General features: G+C 34.2%; 1 protein-coding gene across 16 annotated transcripts in view; it reads left to right on the top strand.

The window, feature by feature from the left end:
• The window catches only part of Tlk (Tousled-like kinase), an 83,890-nt gene extending 65,497 nt beyond the window's left edge, over positions 1 to 18,393 (top strand). For 7 of the 16 annotated variants that reach the window (XM_078189353.1, XM_078189349.1, XM_078189352.1 and 4 more), the window contains 13 exons: positions 9,155 to 9,245; positions 9,353 to 9,615; positions 9,709 to 9,942; positions 11,058 to 11,150; positions 11,381 to 11,842; positions 11,958 to 12,161; positions 12,244 to 12,335; positions 12,456 to 12,603; positions 12,693 to 12,804; positions 12,934 to 13,072; positions 14,173 to 14,284; positions 14,378 to 14,485; positions 15,270 to 18,392. In XM_078189353.1, the coding sequence (XP_078045479.1) occupies positions 9,155 to 9,245; positions 9,353 to 9,615; positions 9,709 to 9,942; positions 11,058 to 11,150; positions 11,381 to 11,842; positions 11,958 to 12,161; positions 12,244 to 12,335; positions 12,456 to 12,603; positions 12,693 to 12,804; positions 12,934 to 13,072; positions 14,173 to 14,284; positions 14,378 to 14,485; positions 15,270 to 15,482 (2,271 nt within the window). In that variant the 3' untranslated portion in view covers positions 15,483 to 18,392. The other 9 variants (XM_078189355.1, XM_078189354.1, XM_078189356.1 and 6 more) reach the window with 8 other exon arrangements.
• The last annotated feature ends 2,545 nt before the right edge of the window (positions 18,394 to 20,938 follow it).

Genomic DNA, 20,938 nt, shown 5'->3' with positions numbered 1-20,938 from the left:
TTCAAGATCTTACGTTTGCTTTATGAATTCGAATGTGCTATTGCTTTTCTAGAAACATAGTGTTTTTAATTTAGACGTAGAAAATATCGCAAATAAAGTTTAAATTTTAGCCAAAAATACGTGTTAGAGAACGGTTACTTAATGAAGAAATAATTTCAACAGTTTTCTGGAACTGCGGAACCTACTTCCCATTTTATCAAACAATCTATGACATTATGATTCCATGTATAACCTTACAATACTAGTGAGACTAATTTTTCCACCAAAATAGATTTTCATTTACCAAGAACCAAAATTAATAACTTAATAACTAAAATAAATTAATTGTTAGGCTTTGTGTAATATGATTTAGTATACTTATCGTTGCAAGGTCATAAGACTGGTCATGATATACTTTATTTCAACCTGCGCCTTCAAATTAAAGGTATTAAAATGTAAGGAAAAAGTTTATCGGTGTAATTCAAAAAATTGGTGATAATGGCAAACGGTTTTATATCGGCGTACAGTATCAATCTCCACAAATATTCCGCGAGCTTAAAAATTAATCTAATTGTTAGAATATCATACTTCATTTATACAGTTTAAAAAAGTATATTACGTATATTATATATATATTAATAACATTTCCATATATTTATATGGAACTATTCTATTTAGATACAACAATAAAATAGAGTGTAATAAGTAGAAAAATGTTGTACAGTAAAATGTCAATAGTAATCAAAATATATAGTTTATATGTGCGAGATACATTATGCTTTTTCGGAATTCACAATATCTTATAACCACTTTCTTGATTATTTATTATATAAATACCAATATAAATAAAATAAATCATTTTAATACACGTGCTTTCGTTGACACCAAATTAATTAAACCGTTAAACTCTGATTATACATATATACATATATACATACGAAGCAATAAGATGAAATTACATAGTATACGAATATTACTGCAAGTCATTGCATCTAATAACTATCTTGAATTAATTAGCATATATCCATTTGCAAATGAATAACTACATAAAAAATCCGTGAGTACATCAAGTGACGACATCGATTCTACTGTACAGCAGTTTTTTAAAACAAAACATTCATATAAATATCATTGGTAAACTAAAAACAATTTTCTATTAAATTTGATTTACAATTAATAACCAAATTTGTTTACATCATTATTATTCCTTAGAAGGTTTACATTGTTAAGGCCTGAACGCTCTATATAACAGTTGAAAAGTACCTACAGAACTCTATAAAATCAGAACAGGAAACTAGTTTAGTACAATTTCGATTTATGATACGTAGTAGATATCAATCTGATTACGTCATTATGGAAACGTTATGCCAAGTATATTGAAATAACAACAGATGCAAACAGCTACGGTTAAATAATTATATAAGATCCATGAAAAGGAAACGCTTGGAATTGTTGCACACGATGACCGAAAATACTACATATCTTGATACGTTGTTGTCAATGCGCTCTCCGAAGTAAATAAATTTTGCCTTGAGGACGCTGCCTATGCGGTAGCCATTTCGTCATGACCAATTGGAAACACATTGTGCGATAGTAACGTCAATGTGGCCGCAAGACACAATATAAAGAATCTAAAGTGGCGCCGCCGAACGCTTTGACTCACAAGCTGCTAATGTTAGATCGTTCACGAGTTCTTCACCTGTAAACGATATTTACTTCGTTCACGGCACTCCGTGAATCTAAAATGGAACGATGCAACTGCGCCAATCAAATCGCCTCTCTAAAAACACACTGGGTATGGAACTTATACTCGGTTTCCTACCAAACGTCGCCAGTGTATTTTGGTGGGAATATAGGGAGAACAAGAACCATGGTGCATGTAAACCAAGACGAAAACCATTCAGTTTATCGTTAAAGCGCAAAATATCCTTGTAGATCTTAGCTCCAATGTCGACAAAAGATATACATATTTTTGTTACGCGCGAGATACTCGTTTTTCTATTCTAAAGAAACAAAAAGGAAGTTGCAGTATTTTCATTTTTCTTTGCGAAGCGTTATTCATAGTGTACTAGAATGATAAATTCAGCAAAGAATCGTATACTACGGTTGCTGTAACTATAATTCGATTTTACAAAATAATAATTTAAAAAACATTCTAAGTATATAAATTGTTGTAAAGCGATAGAAATATTTATATTTTAAATTACGTTTCAAGAAACGTTATTGGACAGCGACTTTTTAATTACAACTTTAAATTGCTGCACAAAGAGATTATTTTTAAAAAAATTGAAAATATTCACACCGGTTTTAAACAACCATAGGTAACATCCTAACAGATATACGAATTGAAATTTTCTGTAAAATAGGATTACAAACGAAAATACTTAAAGTATATTTATTGCTCATTTTAAATTAAAAGACTTTATTCTTTCCCGTTTATTTTTTCATATAAAATGATCCACAGCCCAGTTTTACTCAAATATGTTTTGAAATTTTGTAATTTAAACATAAACTTATTCACAATATACAATATTTCTTGTATATCCTTCTGCCGGTAGAGTTATCAGTCGTCGCGTGCCGTTGACCCGCAAACTACTTCATGTGATCGTGTCGTAACTTTCACAATAAGTATTTACAGCATGTTCACTCATTATTAACACTATAACGGATTTAACTTCTTATATAACAACACGTCTGAAGTTTTTCATGGTACCTTATTTCAGAAAATTGTTTTCTTTTACGATATTAAAAAAGGGTGGGAAATTCTCTTTTTGATTACGGTAAGAGAAACTTGTTAATAAGTAGTTCTAAACTATTATATGCAGACGTAACATTTTGGACTCCATTCACCGTATTATAATATTTGTCTATTTAAAATACGCTGTGCTCATGTTTATCACAGCACAAATCCATACCAAATTGAGTACATTCATTGTTGACAATGTTTTTATTGTATTGATACATCGCAGATATCGCACGAAAGTGCGACAATATCACCTCGCTTTTGACCATCTATATACTGTGTTATTCAATGTCGAAAACATGTTCACCGACAACACACGATACCAACTTAAATGTATTTCATCATCGAACATAATTGTCCTCGTACAATTCCGGATCCCATTGATCCTACATTCGGGTATTTTTATTTTAACAAATATTAAATCTGAGAATATTTTTTTCATTATCGCTAATGACAGTAAAAATATAGAATTGATTATTTCAAGCCTACAAAGGAAAAATGTGTAAAAAATTATAGTAAAAACGTTAGATAATAATCGAGCGACATCCCTGCGCTGGAGCAAAATGTAGAGACGTCCTTGCAACGTGCAGTGCGCACACGCCGCTCCGTACCGCTTCTATGGAAGATCGGGAGGTACCTAACCTTCCCTGAGCTGTGTACACAGAAAACCGCGTGGGCAAACGGTGAGCTGCGCGCAAGCCGAGACAACGAGGCAACTCCGCGTGGCCGACCAGCTGATCGGCCGGCGACATGCGGCATCACGGGCTAGAGGGAGAGAATCGCGCGCGACTGGGCTAATGAGTGTGCGACCTATTGGGAGTTCATTGGAGGGGGCTAAGCCAACCAAGAGAGGGGGAAACACTGGCCGCTTCCACCCAAGAGTGGGGATAGTTATTGCTATGTTGCCGTCACATCAAACACCCGTGTCTCTTGTTGCCACTGCCGCTGTGTTCTGCTATCGAATGGCATTGCAAGGTCTAGGAGCCAGCCATGCACGTATTCGTCTTCCCAGTGCATTTCTTTCTTATATAAATATTTTCAGATCTTTTTCGAATCTTTTTCTAGAATCATTTTTAATAAATTTGATTTGCTACGTATGAAGAAGTTTCACTATTTTTATTACACGTCAATTACATAAGTTTCTATTTAATCCTTATTCATTCGTTACCGTTCGAAGCGTGTTAGATTTGATAAATGTCATGATATTTATTGTTAGTTTAGACGCGTTACCTTTATACAATCAAATATTTTTATTCGTAATTTTCTTACATGCTTTTACAATATTCAAAAATGCAACTCTTGTTGAAAAAATGTTATTACACAATAATTGAACATATATTTGACCAGTCCGGAACAAGTTTATTGCTATTAAAAAAAAAACCGTGAATCCAAAATCCTAACATCTTTCTTGCGAGAGTGATCTATGCTCCGAAAATTCACATAAACCGAGTCACACATTCCCAGAGTTACATCGAGTGCAATATAATTTTGATTCGTCACACTAATCGAAACACTTCTGCTGAACTAGTCCCTCTATTCGCCGATAGAGAAAATGCCGATGCAATGTTGTCAAAGTTTCCGAAATATTGCAACGTCGCTCGCGCTTTTTTCGTTTCGTACCATTAATATAATACATCTCTAAGCTGTTTCCGTTCTGTTGCTTTGTTCAGCAACTTGTCCATAAATAGGCGGTGTTCACATCAGAAGAATGATGGTACAAACATTTCTTACCAATCCGTAACACTTGCACGATCCATAATTAGACGCGGTCAGATCCGAAACATAATGAAAGTAGATAACATGAAATTTTCAAATCATAAAGCAACAGAATTTGCAAAAATATATTCAGAAGACCTTCGAATTACAATTACCACGGTTTTTCACAGAACTGTTTCAAGTCACAAGCACGAAATAATTGCAAAACACCAGGTTGAATAATACAGGTGATCAAGAATGATAAAAATCAAGTAAAAACGACATAATCTAAATATACGGCAGAGGTAGTATTACACAACCGCATCATCGGAGCGTAGAAACGCGACTACTGAGAAACGCTGTGCTGTACGACCTAAACCTGACATACTCTCCCGCCTGCCCTCCCGCCCGACCGGTTATGTTCGTCCGTCGAGCCGTCATCTCGTACGTACGTTTGGTTCTTTCAATCCCCTCCACTGGAACTACATCTCGCCAATACGCCCTCGCACAGGCTGAAGCACGCGTCGGCACGGCGTATTGCAGGAGCGTAACTAGTGAAACCGCTGTGAGGGCGCTCTATGTTCAACTCTGAGGCAGGTGCCATCCTATGTACACGATGCCTTACACGATCGTGCAAATCGGTACAAGACTCGACGGATTAAAATAGTGTCGCAACCGAGTCCAAGCATACTCCGACAAGCTTGTGTATTCTCATCGGGTATGTACTTTTGTCATTATTATTGTTGATACATTTAATTCAATACTATGACAAAAATTTATTAAACATTCGTATTGTGCTACGATTTATTCCATTGCGATCTAGAGAATTGAAAACTCGGTGTTTCCTTGAACATATTATCTCGTGATCGTTGAAGTATCCACAAGGTGACATAGCAAAGGATCTTATAGAAGATGTGCTCTAAGCGAATACGATAATTTCTGAAGGGAAGAAAGGGAAAGGATGGACAATGCGGAAAAATAATACGCATAATGTTTGTGGACATAAAGGCGAATAATTTAAGCAGAAACCTATGGAAAATATTCATGGATTCTTGCATGACAGTTGGTTATATTGAAAGTGTACCTAATAAAGACTTTGTACAAATAACATGACATTTTCGCGAGAATGTTTTCACGACTGAAATATTTTCTACAATTCAGTCCTATAGATCGATTTAGTAAGAAATACGACGAATCGTATTATTATACGAAATAACGCCACAAGGCAGATCACCGATCACATACAGGGTACAACACACCCTTTGCACACCGTAGTGGCACAGCCACACTTCGCCACATCGATTTTACCGGCTCGCTTGCACTCACACTCGGTCGACCCGTTCACTGAAGGAATGTCTCATATGCCTCCCTCCGGCTCCCTTTTCCTCTCCCTTTACCCCTCCAGACCCTCCCCCCCGCAAAACCTCTCCCTCAGTCAGCTAGCTCTCTTTCTAACTGACTCGCCGTCCATCCCTCTCCACCGACTCCCCAACCTCTGTTCGCCCTCCTCTTCCTCTCTCTCTGCTTCCTCTCATGGGCCTCTCGAACTCTCTGGGTTTCTCTCTCGCTCTCTCCGAATTTCTCTCTTTCTCTTCTCTGTCTGTTGTGATCGCAGGGCGGTAGTGGCGTCGCGGGGAGGTGGAGGTTGCACCTTTTGCCGCATCTCGGAATCTCGCGCGTTGCTCATTTGCCGTACATAGGAGCGGAGAAGAGAGGAAAGGAAAGAGGGAGCGCGAGAACGAGCGAGCGAGCGACTGAGAAAGGGAGAAAGAGAGAAACCTCCGCTAGATAGTAGTATGCGAGCGGGGCACGGTGGTCGGACAGTTCCAGTTCCGTTTCGATTAGGCGAGTCCACGCCGGGGATTTTGGCTCGCTTGTGGCCCGTGAAACGTACGCGTAATGCCGTTTATCGTGGCCATTGACGGCACTCGGTGCTGTTGGTGCTGTTACTATTGCTGTTTACCCGGCGTGCTAACTGCACGCCACTTTTACAAGTGGAACTGCACTGTGGAGGAAGACACGAAGTGAGCTGACTTCGTCAGAGTTTGAAAGGATAGCTTATGTGCGGTGTTTAAATCGTTCGATACGACTTCATGGTTATGGCCATACCGAAGCCAGATCGTCTGGGTTAGAGGAGTGCACTGTAAAATCCGCATGTCCCGATTCACTGGGTTCGTATATGTCACCACTTTCGCATGTAACTCTCTGCGAGCGTTTCGCACACTCGCCTAACCGCACGAATACAGACCGTCCGTCTTAAAAGCAAATCGCTGCCGGAGGAACGATTTCCCGGCCCTCTAGCCCAGTTCCGGGCACGGCCATTGATTCATCGATAAGGAAGTTTCCTATCCCCTTTTGGATTTTTGGCATGTTTAGCAAATATGAGCAAGTGAAACGAAAGATTCATAGACCATCGAGTCCCACGTTTGAAATTCGTCGTTGTTCTAATTGGTGACTTATGATCACGTGCATTTTCTACGTGACAATGAATATTTTCCTAATCTATTACTTGCTACGTACCCTGCCAAGTAAACGAGATCTCGTTCCATGTTTTTGATACATACATTGGCATACAGGTGTACGTGTACGATGAATGTATGTATGTCGAAGCAAGTTCATACGTGATTTTCAAAATATCTGAATTTAACATCTCGTTACCTTAAAAGTGTTCATGGTACATTCTTAAATTGATCATTCTTTTAAATATTTCTTCTGTGAAATGATACGCGCACATGTTGTTTAGAAGTTTTTCAATGGAATTTTAAAATTTTATCATAGTTTCGTATCAGTACATAATTGTTATAAACACTGTGTTTATTTCTTCCACAACTATGTCAAAGTATTTTATTTCCGCAATGATTGTGGGATTTCAACTGAAAATTGTAGTACATAATATTAAAAATAATATTTATATATGTGATGTACATTAATCTAACTTGATGGATTATTGACCAAGTTCTGTATTAATATTTCATAAAAATACGAAGAGCAATAAAATTATTGTGAAGTTACTGAAGTGATTAATTGTTTCATCCATACAGTGTATAATTTAATTGTATCATTTTATTAACCGAACAAAATGTTAAATATATTGTAAAACAGAAAAAAATATAAACCAGTAAAATGTAAATCTTCTGTGTATATCTTAAAATAGTTCCCACAAACGTGAATATAAAAATAGTCCTTATTACGGAAGCTGTCAACCGTTCTACTACGAGTGTCTCAATCGTGTTAATCGCACTGCGTCGTAAAAAGGAAAAATAACGTGATCAAGTTAACATAAATAACAATTTTTAATTCCACGTGTTGAAAGATCATGAATTTGATGATAATACATAAGTTGTAACGGAATGAGAGTTCGAGGAACGCAAGAAAAGCATTGTATCGAAGGGAGCAATGAGCTTAAGTGAATGCAGTTTTTGAAGGATTCATCCATATTTGAGGTGCTTTGCGGTAGCGATGTTTTAATCGTAAGCAAGCAGCGTGTGCACGTCAGTGACAGAGCGTGGAATTCGAACGTGTGCGTTCCGCCTGGCAAACGCGCAAACGCGTGACCGCGTCCATGAGGACTTACCATTAATCCGGGTTCTTAACCGCGCGCAGAGTAAACGTGGCTGACACGCCGCCGATAATAATAATAAGAGTGCGTAATTTATCGGAGGACCGACGTCACGAACCTAGTGACGTAGTGTGTCGTCGCGGTTATCGCTGCTGTTAATCGAAACCAACTTGCCTAGTGGCTGTATTTGGTGCGTATGTAGAAAAGTATGTAAGATAGGAAAGCCAGTTAACTAGCCGGCCTGACCAGAGTTCAGAAGTGAAGCAGTGAGTAAAACTGCCCCCTTGCGGTATGCGTTCGTGGTTCCCGATCCAACCACTCCTCTGCCATCGAGTTCTTACCTCCTACCCCCCTTCTCTATCTCTCATTCTCTCTGTTCCTCTACTTCCACCCCCTCTCTGTTTTACGTCGCCTTCCTTCTTCCCTCTTCTCTAGCCCCGTAAACTCCCTGCCCTTCCGCCGCCCCCCTCTGCTACACTCCTCCATTTTGTCGTGATTCCTCTAGCTCTAAACATATATCGCACATTTTCTTCAAACGGTCTTATTGACATTTACCTACAAATTGTGCGCGAAACCGTGTCTATGGTTGACATACTGTTTATTAACCCAAGTAGCAAATACGACTATGGGGCTCCACCATAGGCTATCCTGGAAGGTGTCACTTCTCTCTCTGTCTTTTCCTCTCGCTCTTCCTCTCTTCTTCTTTCACTCTCTCTGATACTGTCTTACAATTTCTTATTAAATCTACCTCTTTCTCACTCACACATTGTACGTCTTCATCCTCCTATTTTCCTCTAAAGTCTTTCTCTGTCCATTTAAGTTACTTTTTCCAATATATCGTATCTTTTAATAACATGCGATCTTCGTTGGCCAATATTTTATGCGCCGGTATGATTTTCGAAGTGTAACCTCTTCTACGAATATCAAATCTTGATTCGCGATGCGATACTTTTCTCCATGTTGTTTCTCTAAACAGGCTTGTACTAAATTTATTTAGCATTGATAAATACATAAAATAAATGTATATAATTATGCCCTATGCCCTTCTTTGTAGTATTTTACCATTACATGTGTGATCCTATTAGTAAGACATTGATTCTGTTTGTTTTTTATCATAATATTTTTTTCAATATACGTTGAATGCATTATTTTACATAAGGTTTTTTCTTTCATTTCAGATGTCTGCTGGGTCACAAATTCAGATGGCACCCCAATCAACTGTAAACTCTGGTCAGTCGGTTCATAGTCAAGATTCGAACATGAGCACTGGTAAGTTACATATCTTTAATATTATAATAACAAAAAAACAAATTACGTAATGACATAAATCATCAAGGTATTATTCTGCAATTACATTCATTTCGATATTATTACAGGCTCATCGCATAGTGATAAGGAGATAGATCAAAATACTCCGGAAAAGGTACCAAGGACTCCTTCGGAAAGAAAAAGAAAGCGTAAAGCTGATGATGGAGGTGGAGGAGTTACAGGGGGACCTGTAGGGAGTAAGGGGTCTAGATCCGTTGCTGCCCTTGAGAATAAAAAAATCAATGAGTATTTTCCAAAGCATCATTTGGGTAATAGCCCTATTCGGCATGGTGGTGCTAAAAGTCCCTCCCCTCAACAGGGTTACCCTATGGTAAGTATAATATATTTAAATAGTAGTGTATTTTAAATTATTTTACAACATTTCATATTCTTTTTGATATTTCTTATAATTATTTTCTTATAGTATCCACCATCGCCTCAACAACTCCTCTCACCGCAAGTAACAACACCCAATTCGTCAGTGGCAGAATTTTCTTCACTGATGCAGCCACCAAGACCTCATCCTCAACCACTACCTCCTCCTCCACCAGCCTCGACACAACCTGCAGGCTCGATGGTCAGCAAGCAGGTGCAGGTAAGGCCTACCAACCTCAGTAGGACAAGCCAGGTCAGGCAAGCGAAGACTAACACCCCAAATGTAAGCAAAATTCGATAATTCTTGCAAACATTTCATAAGAAACGACCCATACAAAATTTTGTCAGTGAAGCACATGTTATGGTTTCACTTACATACAATTTTCTACCTCAAACAGTTCATAAATATCTTTATAGTATAAAAAATACATTAAACAGTTTCACATGAATTTCAAGATTTTTTAATCCTTATACAATAAGGAAATTATGATATGGAAACAAGAAATGAAAGTCTGTATGTATGAGAATTTATTCTTATGTTTAGAGAATATAGATATGGAGACTATTTTCATCTCAAAAAAGGTAAATGTTAATGGTCTGTAATATATTTAAATATAAGGAAGGTAATGAACTTATCATAATTACATAGTTTATTAACATAATATACCTATTGTTTCCATTTGACTAATAATTTAATTATTTTAGTCTATTGTTTAAGAAATAAATCATACATTTACTTTGTATGTTTAATTTTATGATGGGCATTTCTTATCAGATGTTTGCAGTAAATGCAGATAACTTTGACTGGACTGTAGCACTGTATCCATTTGTTACCATAGGAGTGTAGGCTACCTTGTAATATCACTCCTTAATCTAAAATTCTTATCTTGCTTCTAAGTTATTAAATTTTAAGTTTTGTTTACTTCTTAAAATAAACAGGTGTGCATGTTTGTCATTCTTATATTTTATTATAAGTTTATTTTAACACAGAAACTACAAATTCAATTTAACATAAAAAGTATTCTCCATTTCTAGAGAAAAAAAATATATAATACACAGTGTTCTACAGTTTTTTATATTTACATGCATACATTTTTGGTGTTTTCCTTGCTGCCTGTGTGATAGTTATGTTTTATGAATATGTTGAACTTTCTTCTGTAGTTTTACTTTTAATGACGAAAAGAGTCAGCTTATCTTAATTGACTAACATGTAGGTCTTACTTTATTACAAATATCTATTAAGACTTGAATTTCATTGAGTAAGCAACTTAATATTTATGTTATCTTTACCTGGGTGCAGCAAGGTATCTGGTATTTATGAACTATGCTGACAAATGTATCAGATGTTACAGTGTTTTTTTTTTTTGATTACTACAAGATGTATGAATTATATTCCAGACAGAACTTACTTGCCAGAGGATACAGGAATTCGAAACACAAGCTACTTCAGATTTAGAATTACGTAACAATAAAATTGAAGAATTAAATAGAGTAAGTAGAATGATTAAAATTTGCGTTGTAAAAATGCATTTCTATATACTAAAACTAAATATATTAAATGAAATAAATATAAGATGGAGTTAAATTAAAATGTTATGCTATGGTATTGTGCTAGAATATCTCTTTATTAAATTGACAACATGTTTGTTAATAAAACAATAATATGTTTTATATATTAAGTTTGATTATAATTAATGCAAATTTACGTATTTCATTTTCAGACAACTGATGAACTTAAGCATCAAGTGGCTAATCAACAAAAAGTTATTGAGCAGCACAAATCCCATATAAATAAGTGTATAGACGTTGTAAAGAAATTACTGAAAGAAAAATCAAATATAGAAAAAAAGGAGGCTAGGCAAAAGTGTATGCAAAATAGACTGAGATTGGGTCAATTCGTGACTCAGAGGGTGGGTGCAACATTTCAAGAAAACTGGACGGATGGTTATGCGTTTCAAGAATTAGCACGACGGCAAGAAGAAATTGCGACTGAAAGAGAAGAAATTGACAAGCAAAAAAAGTTGCTTTTTAAAAAGAAGCCATCAAATAGTGAAACTAGTAGAAAACGTAGTCAGCCACAACCATCCTTACACAATGGCACAGAAGCTACATTCTTAAAACCAGATGCAGTACCTGGATCTTACACATGGCAGGAGTATTATGAAGCTGATGAAATACTCAAGGTTATATCTATGTTATATTCTTATTATATATATATTATTTGTATATTTATTAATTACGACGAAACACTATACGTTATGTATAGCTCATTGATGCATTTACGTATCTAATCTTTAGTTAAGACAAAGCGCGTTGAAAAAAGAAGATGCAGATCTGCAACTAGAAATGGAAAAACTCGAGAGAGAAAGAAACTTACACATCAGAGAGTTGAAACGTATTCATAACGAGGACCAATCGAGATTCAACGCACATCCTGTGTTGAACGAACGTTACCTTCTATTAATGTTATTAGGGAAAGGTGGCTTCAGTGAAGTGCATAAGGTACAAAAATAACATTATTTAAAATAAGTTGTCGCAACTATAGATAATAATTTAATTAGTTTCTATATAATTCCTTCTATAGGCATTTGACTTAAAGGAGCAACGGTACGTTGCGTGTAAAGTGCATCAACTCAATAAAGACTGGAAAGAGGACAAGAAAGCTAATTATATTAAGTAAGTGGTATAATACTAGGTAACAAAGTAAATCAAGCAAATTTAAATTGATAGATTTAGCAATTTTTGAAGACAACAAATCAGCATCTATTAAATTAACGTGGTAATTTTTGTATACAGACATGCGTTACGAGAATACAATATTCATAAAGCTCTTGATCATCCTCGCGTTGTGAAGTTGTATGATGTGTTTGAAATTGATGCCAATTCCTTTTGTACTGTCTTGGAATATTGTGATGGCCATGATTTAGATTTTTACCTCAAGCAGGTACGTATATTAGTGTACTATTATTATCATTTTAGTCATCACTCTTTATTTTATTGGGACATTTTCTAATGAAGTATTTTCTATCTCAGCATAAAACTATACCGGAAAGAGAAGCAAGATCTATAGTTATGCAAGTTGTGTCTGCATTAAAATACCTCAATGAAATAAAACCCCCAGTCATACATTACGATTTAAAACCAGGTAAAATTCTGTTTATTGCTAAACACTATATTTATTTTTAATGAAGATTAAAAATGTAGCTTTCTTTAAGAACTGTGATTCTTAGTTTTAATAAATCTCGTAAACTACATTTGTGTACTCATTACACAGGTAATATATTATTAACTGAAGGCAATGTTTGTGGAGAGATAAAAATTACGGACTTTGGATTAAGTAAAGTAATGGACGAAGAAAACTACAATCCAGACCATGGAATGGATTTAACATCTCAAGGGGCTGGTACCTACTGGTATGTGTATATTTAGGTATCATTTGAATAAACTTAACAAGAGGCCCAGTGGTTTGCTGACACGATCTACCGGTAGGCCATCGTTTAACGTTCGTGTATGACAAAATGCCTTTTCTATGGATCATGATGAAGAAAGTTTATGGAGAGAATATAAAGAGACACATTATATGTTTACTACGTAGACTATCGCGTCATTTATGAGGTGTCAAGCTAAGTGCGTTAAATTTTGGAAGGTGTAATTTTACGAGTCAATTTAAGAAGAAAATTAAAAAGCATTGGCTTTGTTTCACGTTGTTAGTGATTAAAAATGGTTTTGATTCACCAAAAGTGGCGTGCGTATGTCAAATTAGGACCAATGTGAAGACTGACGTTTCGTGCGAGAAACAAAATTGGTTCAAGTGTCGTTATTGGTTTACTTTAATTGTTAATAACTGAAAAATAAAGCCAAAATCGTGAATTTCTACAGTAATTTTTGTATTTCCAATTTTCATCTTATATTAACGTTATTAATGATTCCCAAAATTTGTTTCCACCTGTTGCTGAATATTCTTTATGTAGACGTTGCAGTTATTTATTCAGATTTGAAAATTTTGAACATACTGAGTGTATTAAATTCGATTTAAATTTGCTAGAACATTGAAAAAGAATTCTTAATATTTTCAAATTTTTGTTTTATTACATAAATTGCTTTGTTTTTGGAAAAGTTTGTCTAAATATATGTTTTGTGACAAGTGTATATTTATTTTGTTTCGCTAATTCATACTTTTTACTAAAATCTTTTTGTTTATTACAGTTTTACAATGATGGATTTTGTCGACGTTAATAGTTTAAGATAATTGAATATTTATACAAAGAATAGTATCCACATAATAGAAAAAAAGTAAATACATGCATAATATTTGCTAATAATTAAAACCACTTTAATGAGACCGAATTAATTATAGATATAACAAATGTCAGGAATAGGAAAATTTTCTATCGACCTAAACATGGTAGAAATATGAAATACAGTTCTAAAGTGAATGTATCTTTATATACCATTGAATGTATTAATAAGATGTAATAGTATCAAAATATAATCTTTTTATGTCCTCTTTTAGGTACCTTCCACCAGAGTGTTTTGTCATAGGTAAAAATCCTCCAAAAATATCGTCGAAAGTTGATGTATGGAGTGTGGGTGTTATATTCTACCAATGTCTATATGGTAAAAAGGTATGATTAATTAGCAACATATTTCAATCCATTTTCTTTACTTATAAATATATTAACAATGAATTTTAAGTTCTAAGCATAATATTCTTTTAGCCTTTTGGACATAATCAATCTCAAGCTACAATTTTAGAAGAAAACACAATTTTGAAAGCTACGGAAGTTCAATTTGCAAATAAACCAACGGTTAGCAACGAAGCAAAGGTATGTATAATATTTGAATAGTGTCTTGACACTCGAACGGCGAACTTCTCTGATAGAAATATAACTGAGTATATTTAGGATCATTTATAATTTTATTTATCAATCTTTTTTCAATATATTTTTAGAGATACTCTTTGTATACACGTTAGTTTCTTTATAGACCTTAATGGATGTATGTCCAAATGGATACGAAACACGTCGTCCGAGTGTTAACTAAACTAACAAAGGAATATAGCGAATCTAGACACGACAATCTTGATTAAATTTAAATAAGGGATACTTCTTACAGAAATATTTGACACATTTTCTTGAATATCTCAGAAAGTAAAAGGTATAAAACGAAAAACTTTTGTTTTAGGATGTGGTCTTTTACCATAAATCCCGTCACGCAAACAACTTTTTCAATCAATTCTTTATTTAGATATATAATTCGGAAATATTGATATATTTAATTACAATAATTAATTACTATAATTATTTGAAATCTATGAAAAGTGGAAGATGTTATTGTACAATCTGTTCAATGATTAAGAGCTCATCATACTAATATTTGTGATGTCGTCTTTAACAACAAACTGTTATTGTTTATGATATTTTTTAAAATCGTTTTCATACCTTTAACATGAACGATGGCTATCAAAGAAAATATGTGTCAAATAGTTTTCGAAGAACTATCTTTCATGTAAATATCCTAAAAATTAGTTGTCTAAATTAGCTATATTCCCTTCTTAAATAAGCGTTAGTTAAGTGATAATAAAAATGTTAATATTTTGATACATTTCAGAGTTTCATAAGAAGTTGCTTAGCGTATAGGAAAGAAGAACGTATAGATGTATTGACATTAGCTAAACACGAATATCTTCAACCTCCAGTGCCAAAGCATGGCCGTCAAGCGAATAATCAGCAGCAGCAGCAACAACAACAGATTCAACAACAGCAACAAACCTCATTTAGCATTGGCATGTTTAGTGGTATGAACGCGTCAAGCAGTTCGTAGTGGAAAGGAACTAAGGACAAAATCTTTGATATGCTAATACATGCCAAATCTTGAACACTGAATTGCACACCATCTCATCTTAGGAAAATAGCAACTGCTATAATGAACTGTAAATACTAAAAACCCGGATAGTATCACCATCACCAATACCACGATTACCACTACCACTCCACTACCACTATCACCACCACCTCCACCACTTCTACAACTATACTTACAGGCCGACTATATAAAATATTGCGAGAGATGCGAGACTGGTCGCCGCAAGTCCAGAAGCTTGCGTCTTTCTACAAGACAAGCTACATTATTCAGCATGACAAAAAAATGTTGTGTTCGTAAATATTCAATTGTATTATCGTTCCTTGTATCAAACAGTGAGCTGACTTGATAATAGTGTTTAAAAAGAAATAAGAGAAACAGAAAAACATGTGATAAGTCATTGTGAATTGAAGTGAAGTTCAAATTAAGAAGAAAAGGAAACAAAGGAGTACGGCAACGGGAATCATTGGAAGTGAATTACTCGGTGAACAAAGAGAGCAACGGAAGATTAAATATCCGAAGCAAAGCGCGTCAAAGCAGTTAGAGGGACTTTGCTTTCGCGGAGACGTTCCTCTCTTCTGAAGTTACGTATGCATGAATGAATGTGACGAAAGATTGTTAAAACTAGCGTGCGTGTATATATTTATACTATATATATATACTAATAAATTCGATATAATATATATATATGGTGTAAAGAACAGGACAGCATTGACAGTGGAAAGATAACTGTGGTGGATCCTCGCATGACCTCCGTGTAGCCAAGTATTCCATGAATATTTGACTGCACATCATGTTACTTTATTCAAATATTAACATTATTACTTATATCATGACTAATAACGATTAACATACACGAGGAGATTTGGTTGGTTGTTCCTATTCTGAAACGAGTGGGCTTTATCTATACTGGATTGATTGATCTAAGGTTTGAATGTAAAGAACGTAAAAGAATCACGATGCTCCCAAATGAAAAAGAAACTTATAGAATCGTAGTCCACTGCTTATTATATGCCCCGTGCACGTGTACATCTTTACTCCAGAATTTCCTGATAGAGTGGCTCCTTTTTTTTTCTTTTTCGAGAGTGGACTTCGGCGTATTGATTATGATCTTACATTTTCGTGATATATATCAATTTGTATAATCAGGCGTTTACAAAATTTTAAGGTAAAAGTCATAATACTGTACCGACCTGATTATTATTTCTTTATTCATAATTTGTTTTATATATGTACGTTATATATAGATAATTATGGAATAGAAGACTAAGTTATTTTATCAAGTGCCCTTGCTTTGTATTATAGTCGCGTCTGTCGACAAACTGCAGCTTTTGGGAGTAATAGAGAGTTGTTAAAATGTTGTAAGTTGTTGGTACAATGTGGGCACGGTATTGATGAATTCAGTACCAACATGATTGGCAAAGTATGATCGGAGGAGAATACATTACAAGTCTGAACAGAGTCTACTACTAGATACATCGCTTCTATTCTAAAAGCCAACCGTTCCTGCTTCCCTCTCCTATTTCTCTTATTTTTAAAATTAATCCGCGTCTCGAGAAAACGTATACTTTTTGACCCTTCTGTGAGGAAGTGCTTTTTGTAAACGAAATTGAGAGATATGCTAGTCAGAGATCTAGTTCGTTCATTTCATTCTAATATAAACATTTATTTATTAATTACTTTTTTGTACACGTAAACATTCATTGCAATTGAGGAAAAATCTTATTGATTTTAGTTTGCCCAAAAAGGTTTGTTTTAGAATAATCATTAAAATTTACTTATGATATTTACGTCTATTTTGTCATATAGTTGAAAGTGACTGTTACCATACTACTTTTGGATGAAAAAAGTAAGTATACCTTGGACAGTAAATTTTACGAAAGCCACTTCTTTTAGATTGAAAAAGTATCGTTTTTAGATGACAAGGGTCAACACACGTTAGAAAATTAAATCATTCAACAAGAAAAGAAAAGTTAAAAAATGGAAAACATCATTTAACAAGCATTTATTCCATAAAATCTCATCTGAGGTTATTTGTAACAATAAAAGAAATAATGAAACTACATCAAGTAGTATTTATATGTTTTGCGATACAAACAATTTTGCATTTGTGTATAATGAAAATTCCTTGAAAAAAGTATCGTTAATAAAACTATCAAGTGCATGCATCGGAAACAAATTTTTAATTCACAGAGGATTCATTGCACAGAGATCCTGATAATTGTCCAATCTTTAAAGGGCTTGGGTTTTCTTATATGAACCAAAAGTATTACATAATGATATTTTCAGCCTCTCCGTGTACTTATAAATTGTACACGATAGAGTTTGGAATATTATTGTGCATGTTGACAGAAAAGTCATTCGAAGAATTAGGGAGTTACATTTTGAACAAACAATACATTTTTTTTATCGCCCCTGCGTATCAGCATAGTCACGATCTTCCTCATAAACATCAGGAATTGCGTCGAGGATGGTGTATGAAACGTTATAGCAATAAATTTACGTATTTGTGTATAATTTAAAGTTAGTAAACTTATTAATTAAATATAAATCACGCATAACGTTGTATATTTTCCCTACAATATTATATGTATATATGTATTTTTTTTTAAAGAATAATTTCAAAGTAAAAACGTAGATGTAAAAGGGTACAATTTATAAATGTCATCTTTCTCAAATTACATTTGACTATTTTGACGGCCAAGAAAAGTACTCCTCGCGTAAACAACGAAAAATTGTTTTTACTTTGTTGCTTAAAATTTGGGCTGCAAGTTATAAAATAAACTTTATTAATGAAAATACTTCTCTAGTCTTCAGAAATAATTTTTATAAATACAAAATGTGTTTTATTTATTATGTATTATATAAATGTGAGATGAAGAAATGTGTTTTATAAACATTTATAAAGAAATATATAACATACATATATATGTTATATAGTAAATATATATCTATGTATATATGTATAAAGTTGTTTCATAATATGTCGACCACTTTTGAGGGCTCGATTTTACAGACTACACAGATGGAGAAAATTCATACATAAATATTGTCGGTGAGACTTAATTTTTTAGTTGAAAGCTGTCGTTTGTATCGCGGAAGAAGTACCCATAACCATTGCTAATAGGATAAACTAACAGCGGGATACATTTCGTGGCCTATTATCCTTGCATTAACCTATTGTCCTAAAACTATTATCATTATCCATGCATACATACATACAAAAGTACACTCAGATTGCACAAAATAAAAACTATTCGAAAATAACTGCTGTTTATAGTAAAGCTTTCAAAACGTACCCTTCCTTCCTCATTCATGAATTTAATTCTATCTTGTTTGAAAGTTCCAACGTTTCTTATTAGACAATGTTTTATTATACGAAATGCAAAGTAAATGCAAATTGACATAAACATTAGTTAGAATTAAAATACTTTGGCAGGAAAGGTAAGTTCTGCAATCGGTTATTTCCGGCAATAAAGTGTATTTTTTATGTTGTATGACAAAACCATAATAAAACCAGAGGTGTCAAAGATCAGGTCACGGAATGTAGCCCGCAATTAGGTTGTTATTCTTCTGTAGGCGTTTTTAGCACTACTTTCGTATCATTAATAATAGCTTGTATTTATGAAATCAAATCTCATCGGATATATATGTTTCGGATCTTTTTTCATCATTCTAGTATGTAATTTAAAAATATAACAAATATTGTGGAATACCCTGTATATAGTAAAAAGAAAAAAATATACAGGATGTCGTAAAAATATAGAACCATTCGAAACATGCATATTCCTCACGCAACACACAACTCAATGATCCCTTACCATTTTATAAGCAGAAGCTACGCTTTCAAAACATTAACGGTATCTAGAAAAGTGAAGGTACTATTTCTGTGGCGCGCATTTTCAAACCTCGGTCAGCTGATTGTGAGCGCTTTGTCACATGTACATGCGACATAGTAAAATGCAGAGGGCACTGTCCTCAGCCTGATCCTTTCTCTTGGGCAACGACAACGACCACAGCCACTGTCTAGTCCGAATTGTAACCCAGGTTTTGCTAAGAAAGGTTATCGTAGCGGTTACAGTTACAGTGTAACCCGTAGAAACCATAACACAACGCTTTCACATTGTCTTAGACCCTAAGACTTATTACTTTAGGACTTAGGGTACGAGTATAATGAAGCGGTAATGAATGAGAATAGCGGCGAGGTAAGCGTCGCGAAAAAAATCAAAACAATGTAATCAAATGCGAGTGTTTATAGTGATACTTATTACATCGAAAATTATATAAAAAATGTTTCTGATATCGGAAATAAACGCCATCGAGAAAACTTTGATTGACCGCGGCAATTATTGTCGTGTTCATTTGTTGATTGTCGATCATTAAAACATCGAATTATCGCAACGCGCAGTCCTTGTGACATATTAATTGGTGTAATTTACCAAAGTTGTCCTGTATGGGATCAAAAAGATAAAAATCATCGTAGCAGTATGTTTAAATTCTCAATTTTCTTGCCTATCTCTGTTAATAAAATGAACTTTCTAATTCTGTTTTTAAAATAATTTGAAGCTAATAAATGATATTTAGGTGGCATGTTTTCAGCCGGCATGAACTTTTCAGGTTCTTGTGAGTACATTTTTGGATATCCTTAGGAAGACACCCGCTGTAGCATTATGTTGTCTGTTCTTTTTCGCTCAACAATAAACATGGATCAAATGATCTGGTAGCTTTGCAGTTCTCTCTACTCTATTCTCTCCTGCTTTTTATTAGAGTTTTTAAAAATAAATTAATTCGATTATGCTCAGTTGCGTTGCTAGGTTCAAGCAATATAACAGATAACTACAGTCGGAAAATTTTGAAAATGATTTTAACCCTTAATTAGGCGCATTAAGAAAATCACCCAATTAGGCGCATGGGGTCTTAAATAACCCCAAAAAAACATTGGGAAAGGAGTATCAGAAAGGAATAAAACTTAATGGATTTCTATAGTAATTAATAAAGTTCTTTAATATACTTAACTTTAAGAAACAAATACTTACTGTGACCCTGTGGCCCTGACCCCATGCGCCTAATTAAGGGTTAATCATAAAGATGCTAAGACATATCTGCATTTCTAAAACTAATTGTGTATTACAAACCGATTGAATATTTTCAACACTATTTTACAATTAATAAATCTAAGAAAAATTGATATTGCTGACAACATTGCCGAACGCATTGTTTTAAATTCTAAATGCTTCAAACATTTAGATTGATGAGAAAATGTTTGGAAGAAGCATACAAAAAAGTTTCTAGAAACAAATGACATAAAACAAAGGAACGATTTAATATTTCTTACATTAAAGAAATATATTCCATAACAAACATTTAAACAAAATTTGATTATTAGATATTTTAAATTTCTTTTCGAATATTTTAAT

The sequence above is a fragment of the Augochlora pura genome, chromosome 8, assembly GCF_028453695.1.
Source record: "Augochlora pura isolate Apur16 chromosome 8, APUR_v2.2.1, whole genome shotgun sequence".
Lineage (NCBI taxonomy): Eukaryota > Metazoa > Arthropoda > Insecta > Hymenoptera > Halictidae > Augochlora > Augochlora pura.
The sequence above is the reverse complement of the archived record's forward strand: the minus strand, read 5'-3'. Positions and strand labels throughout refer to the sequence as shown.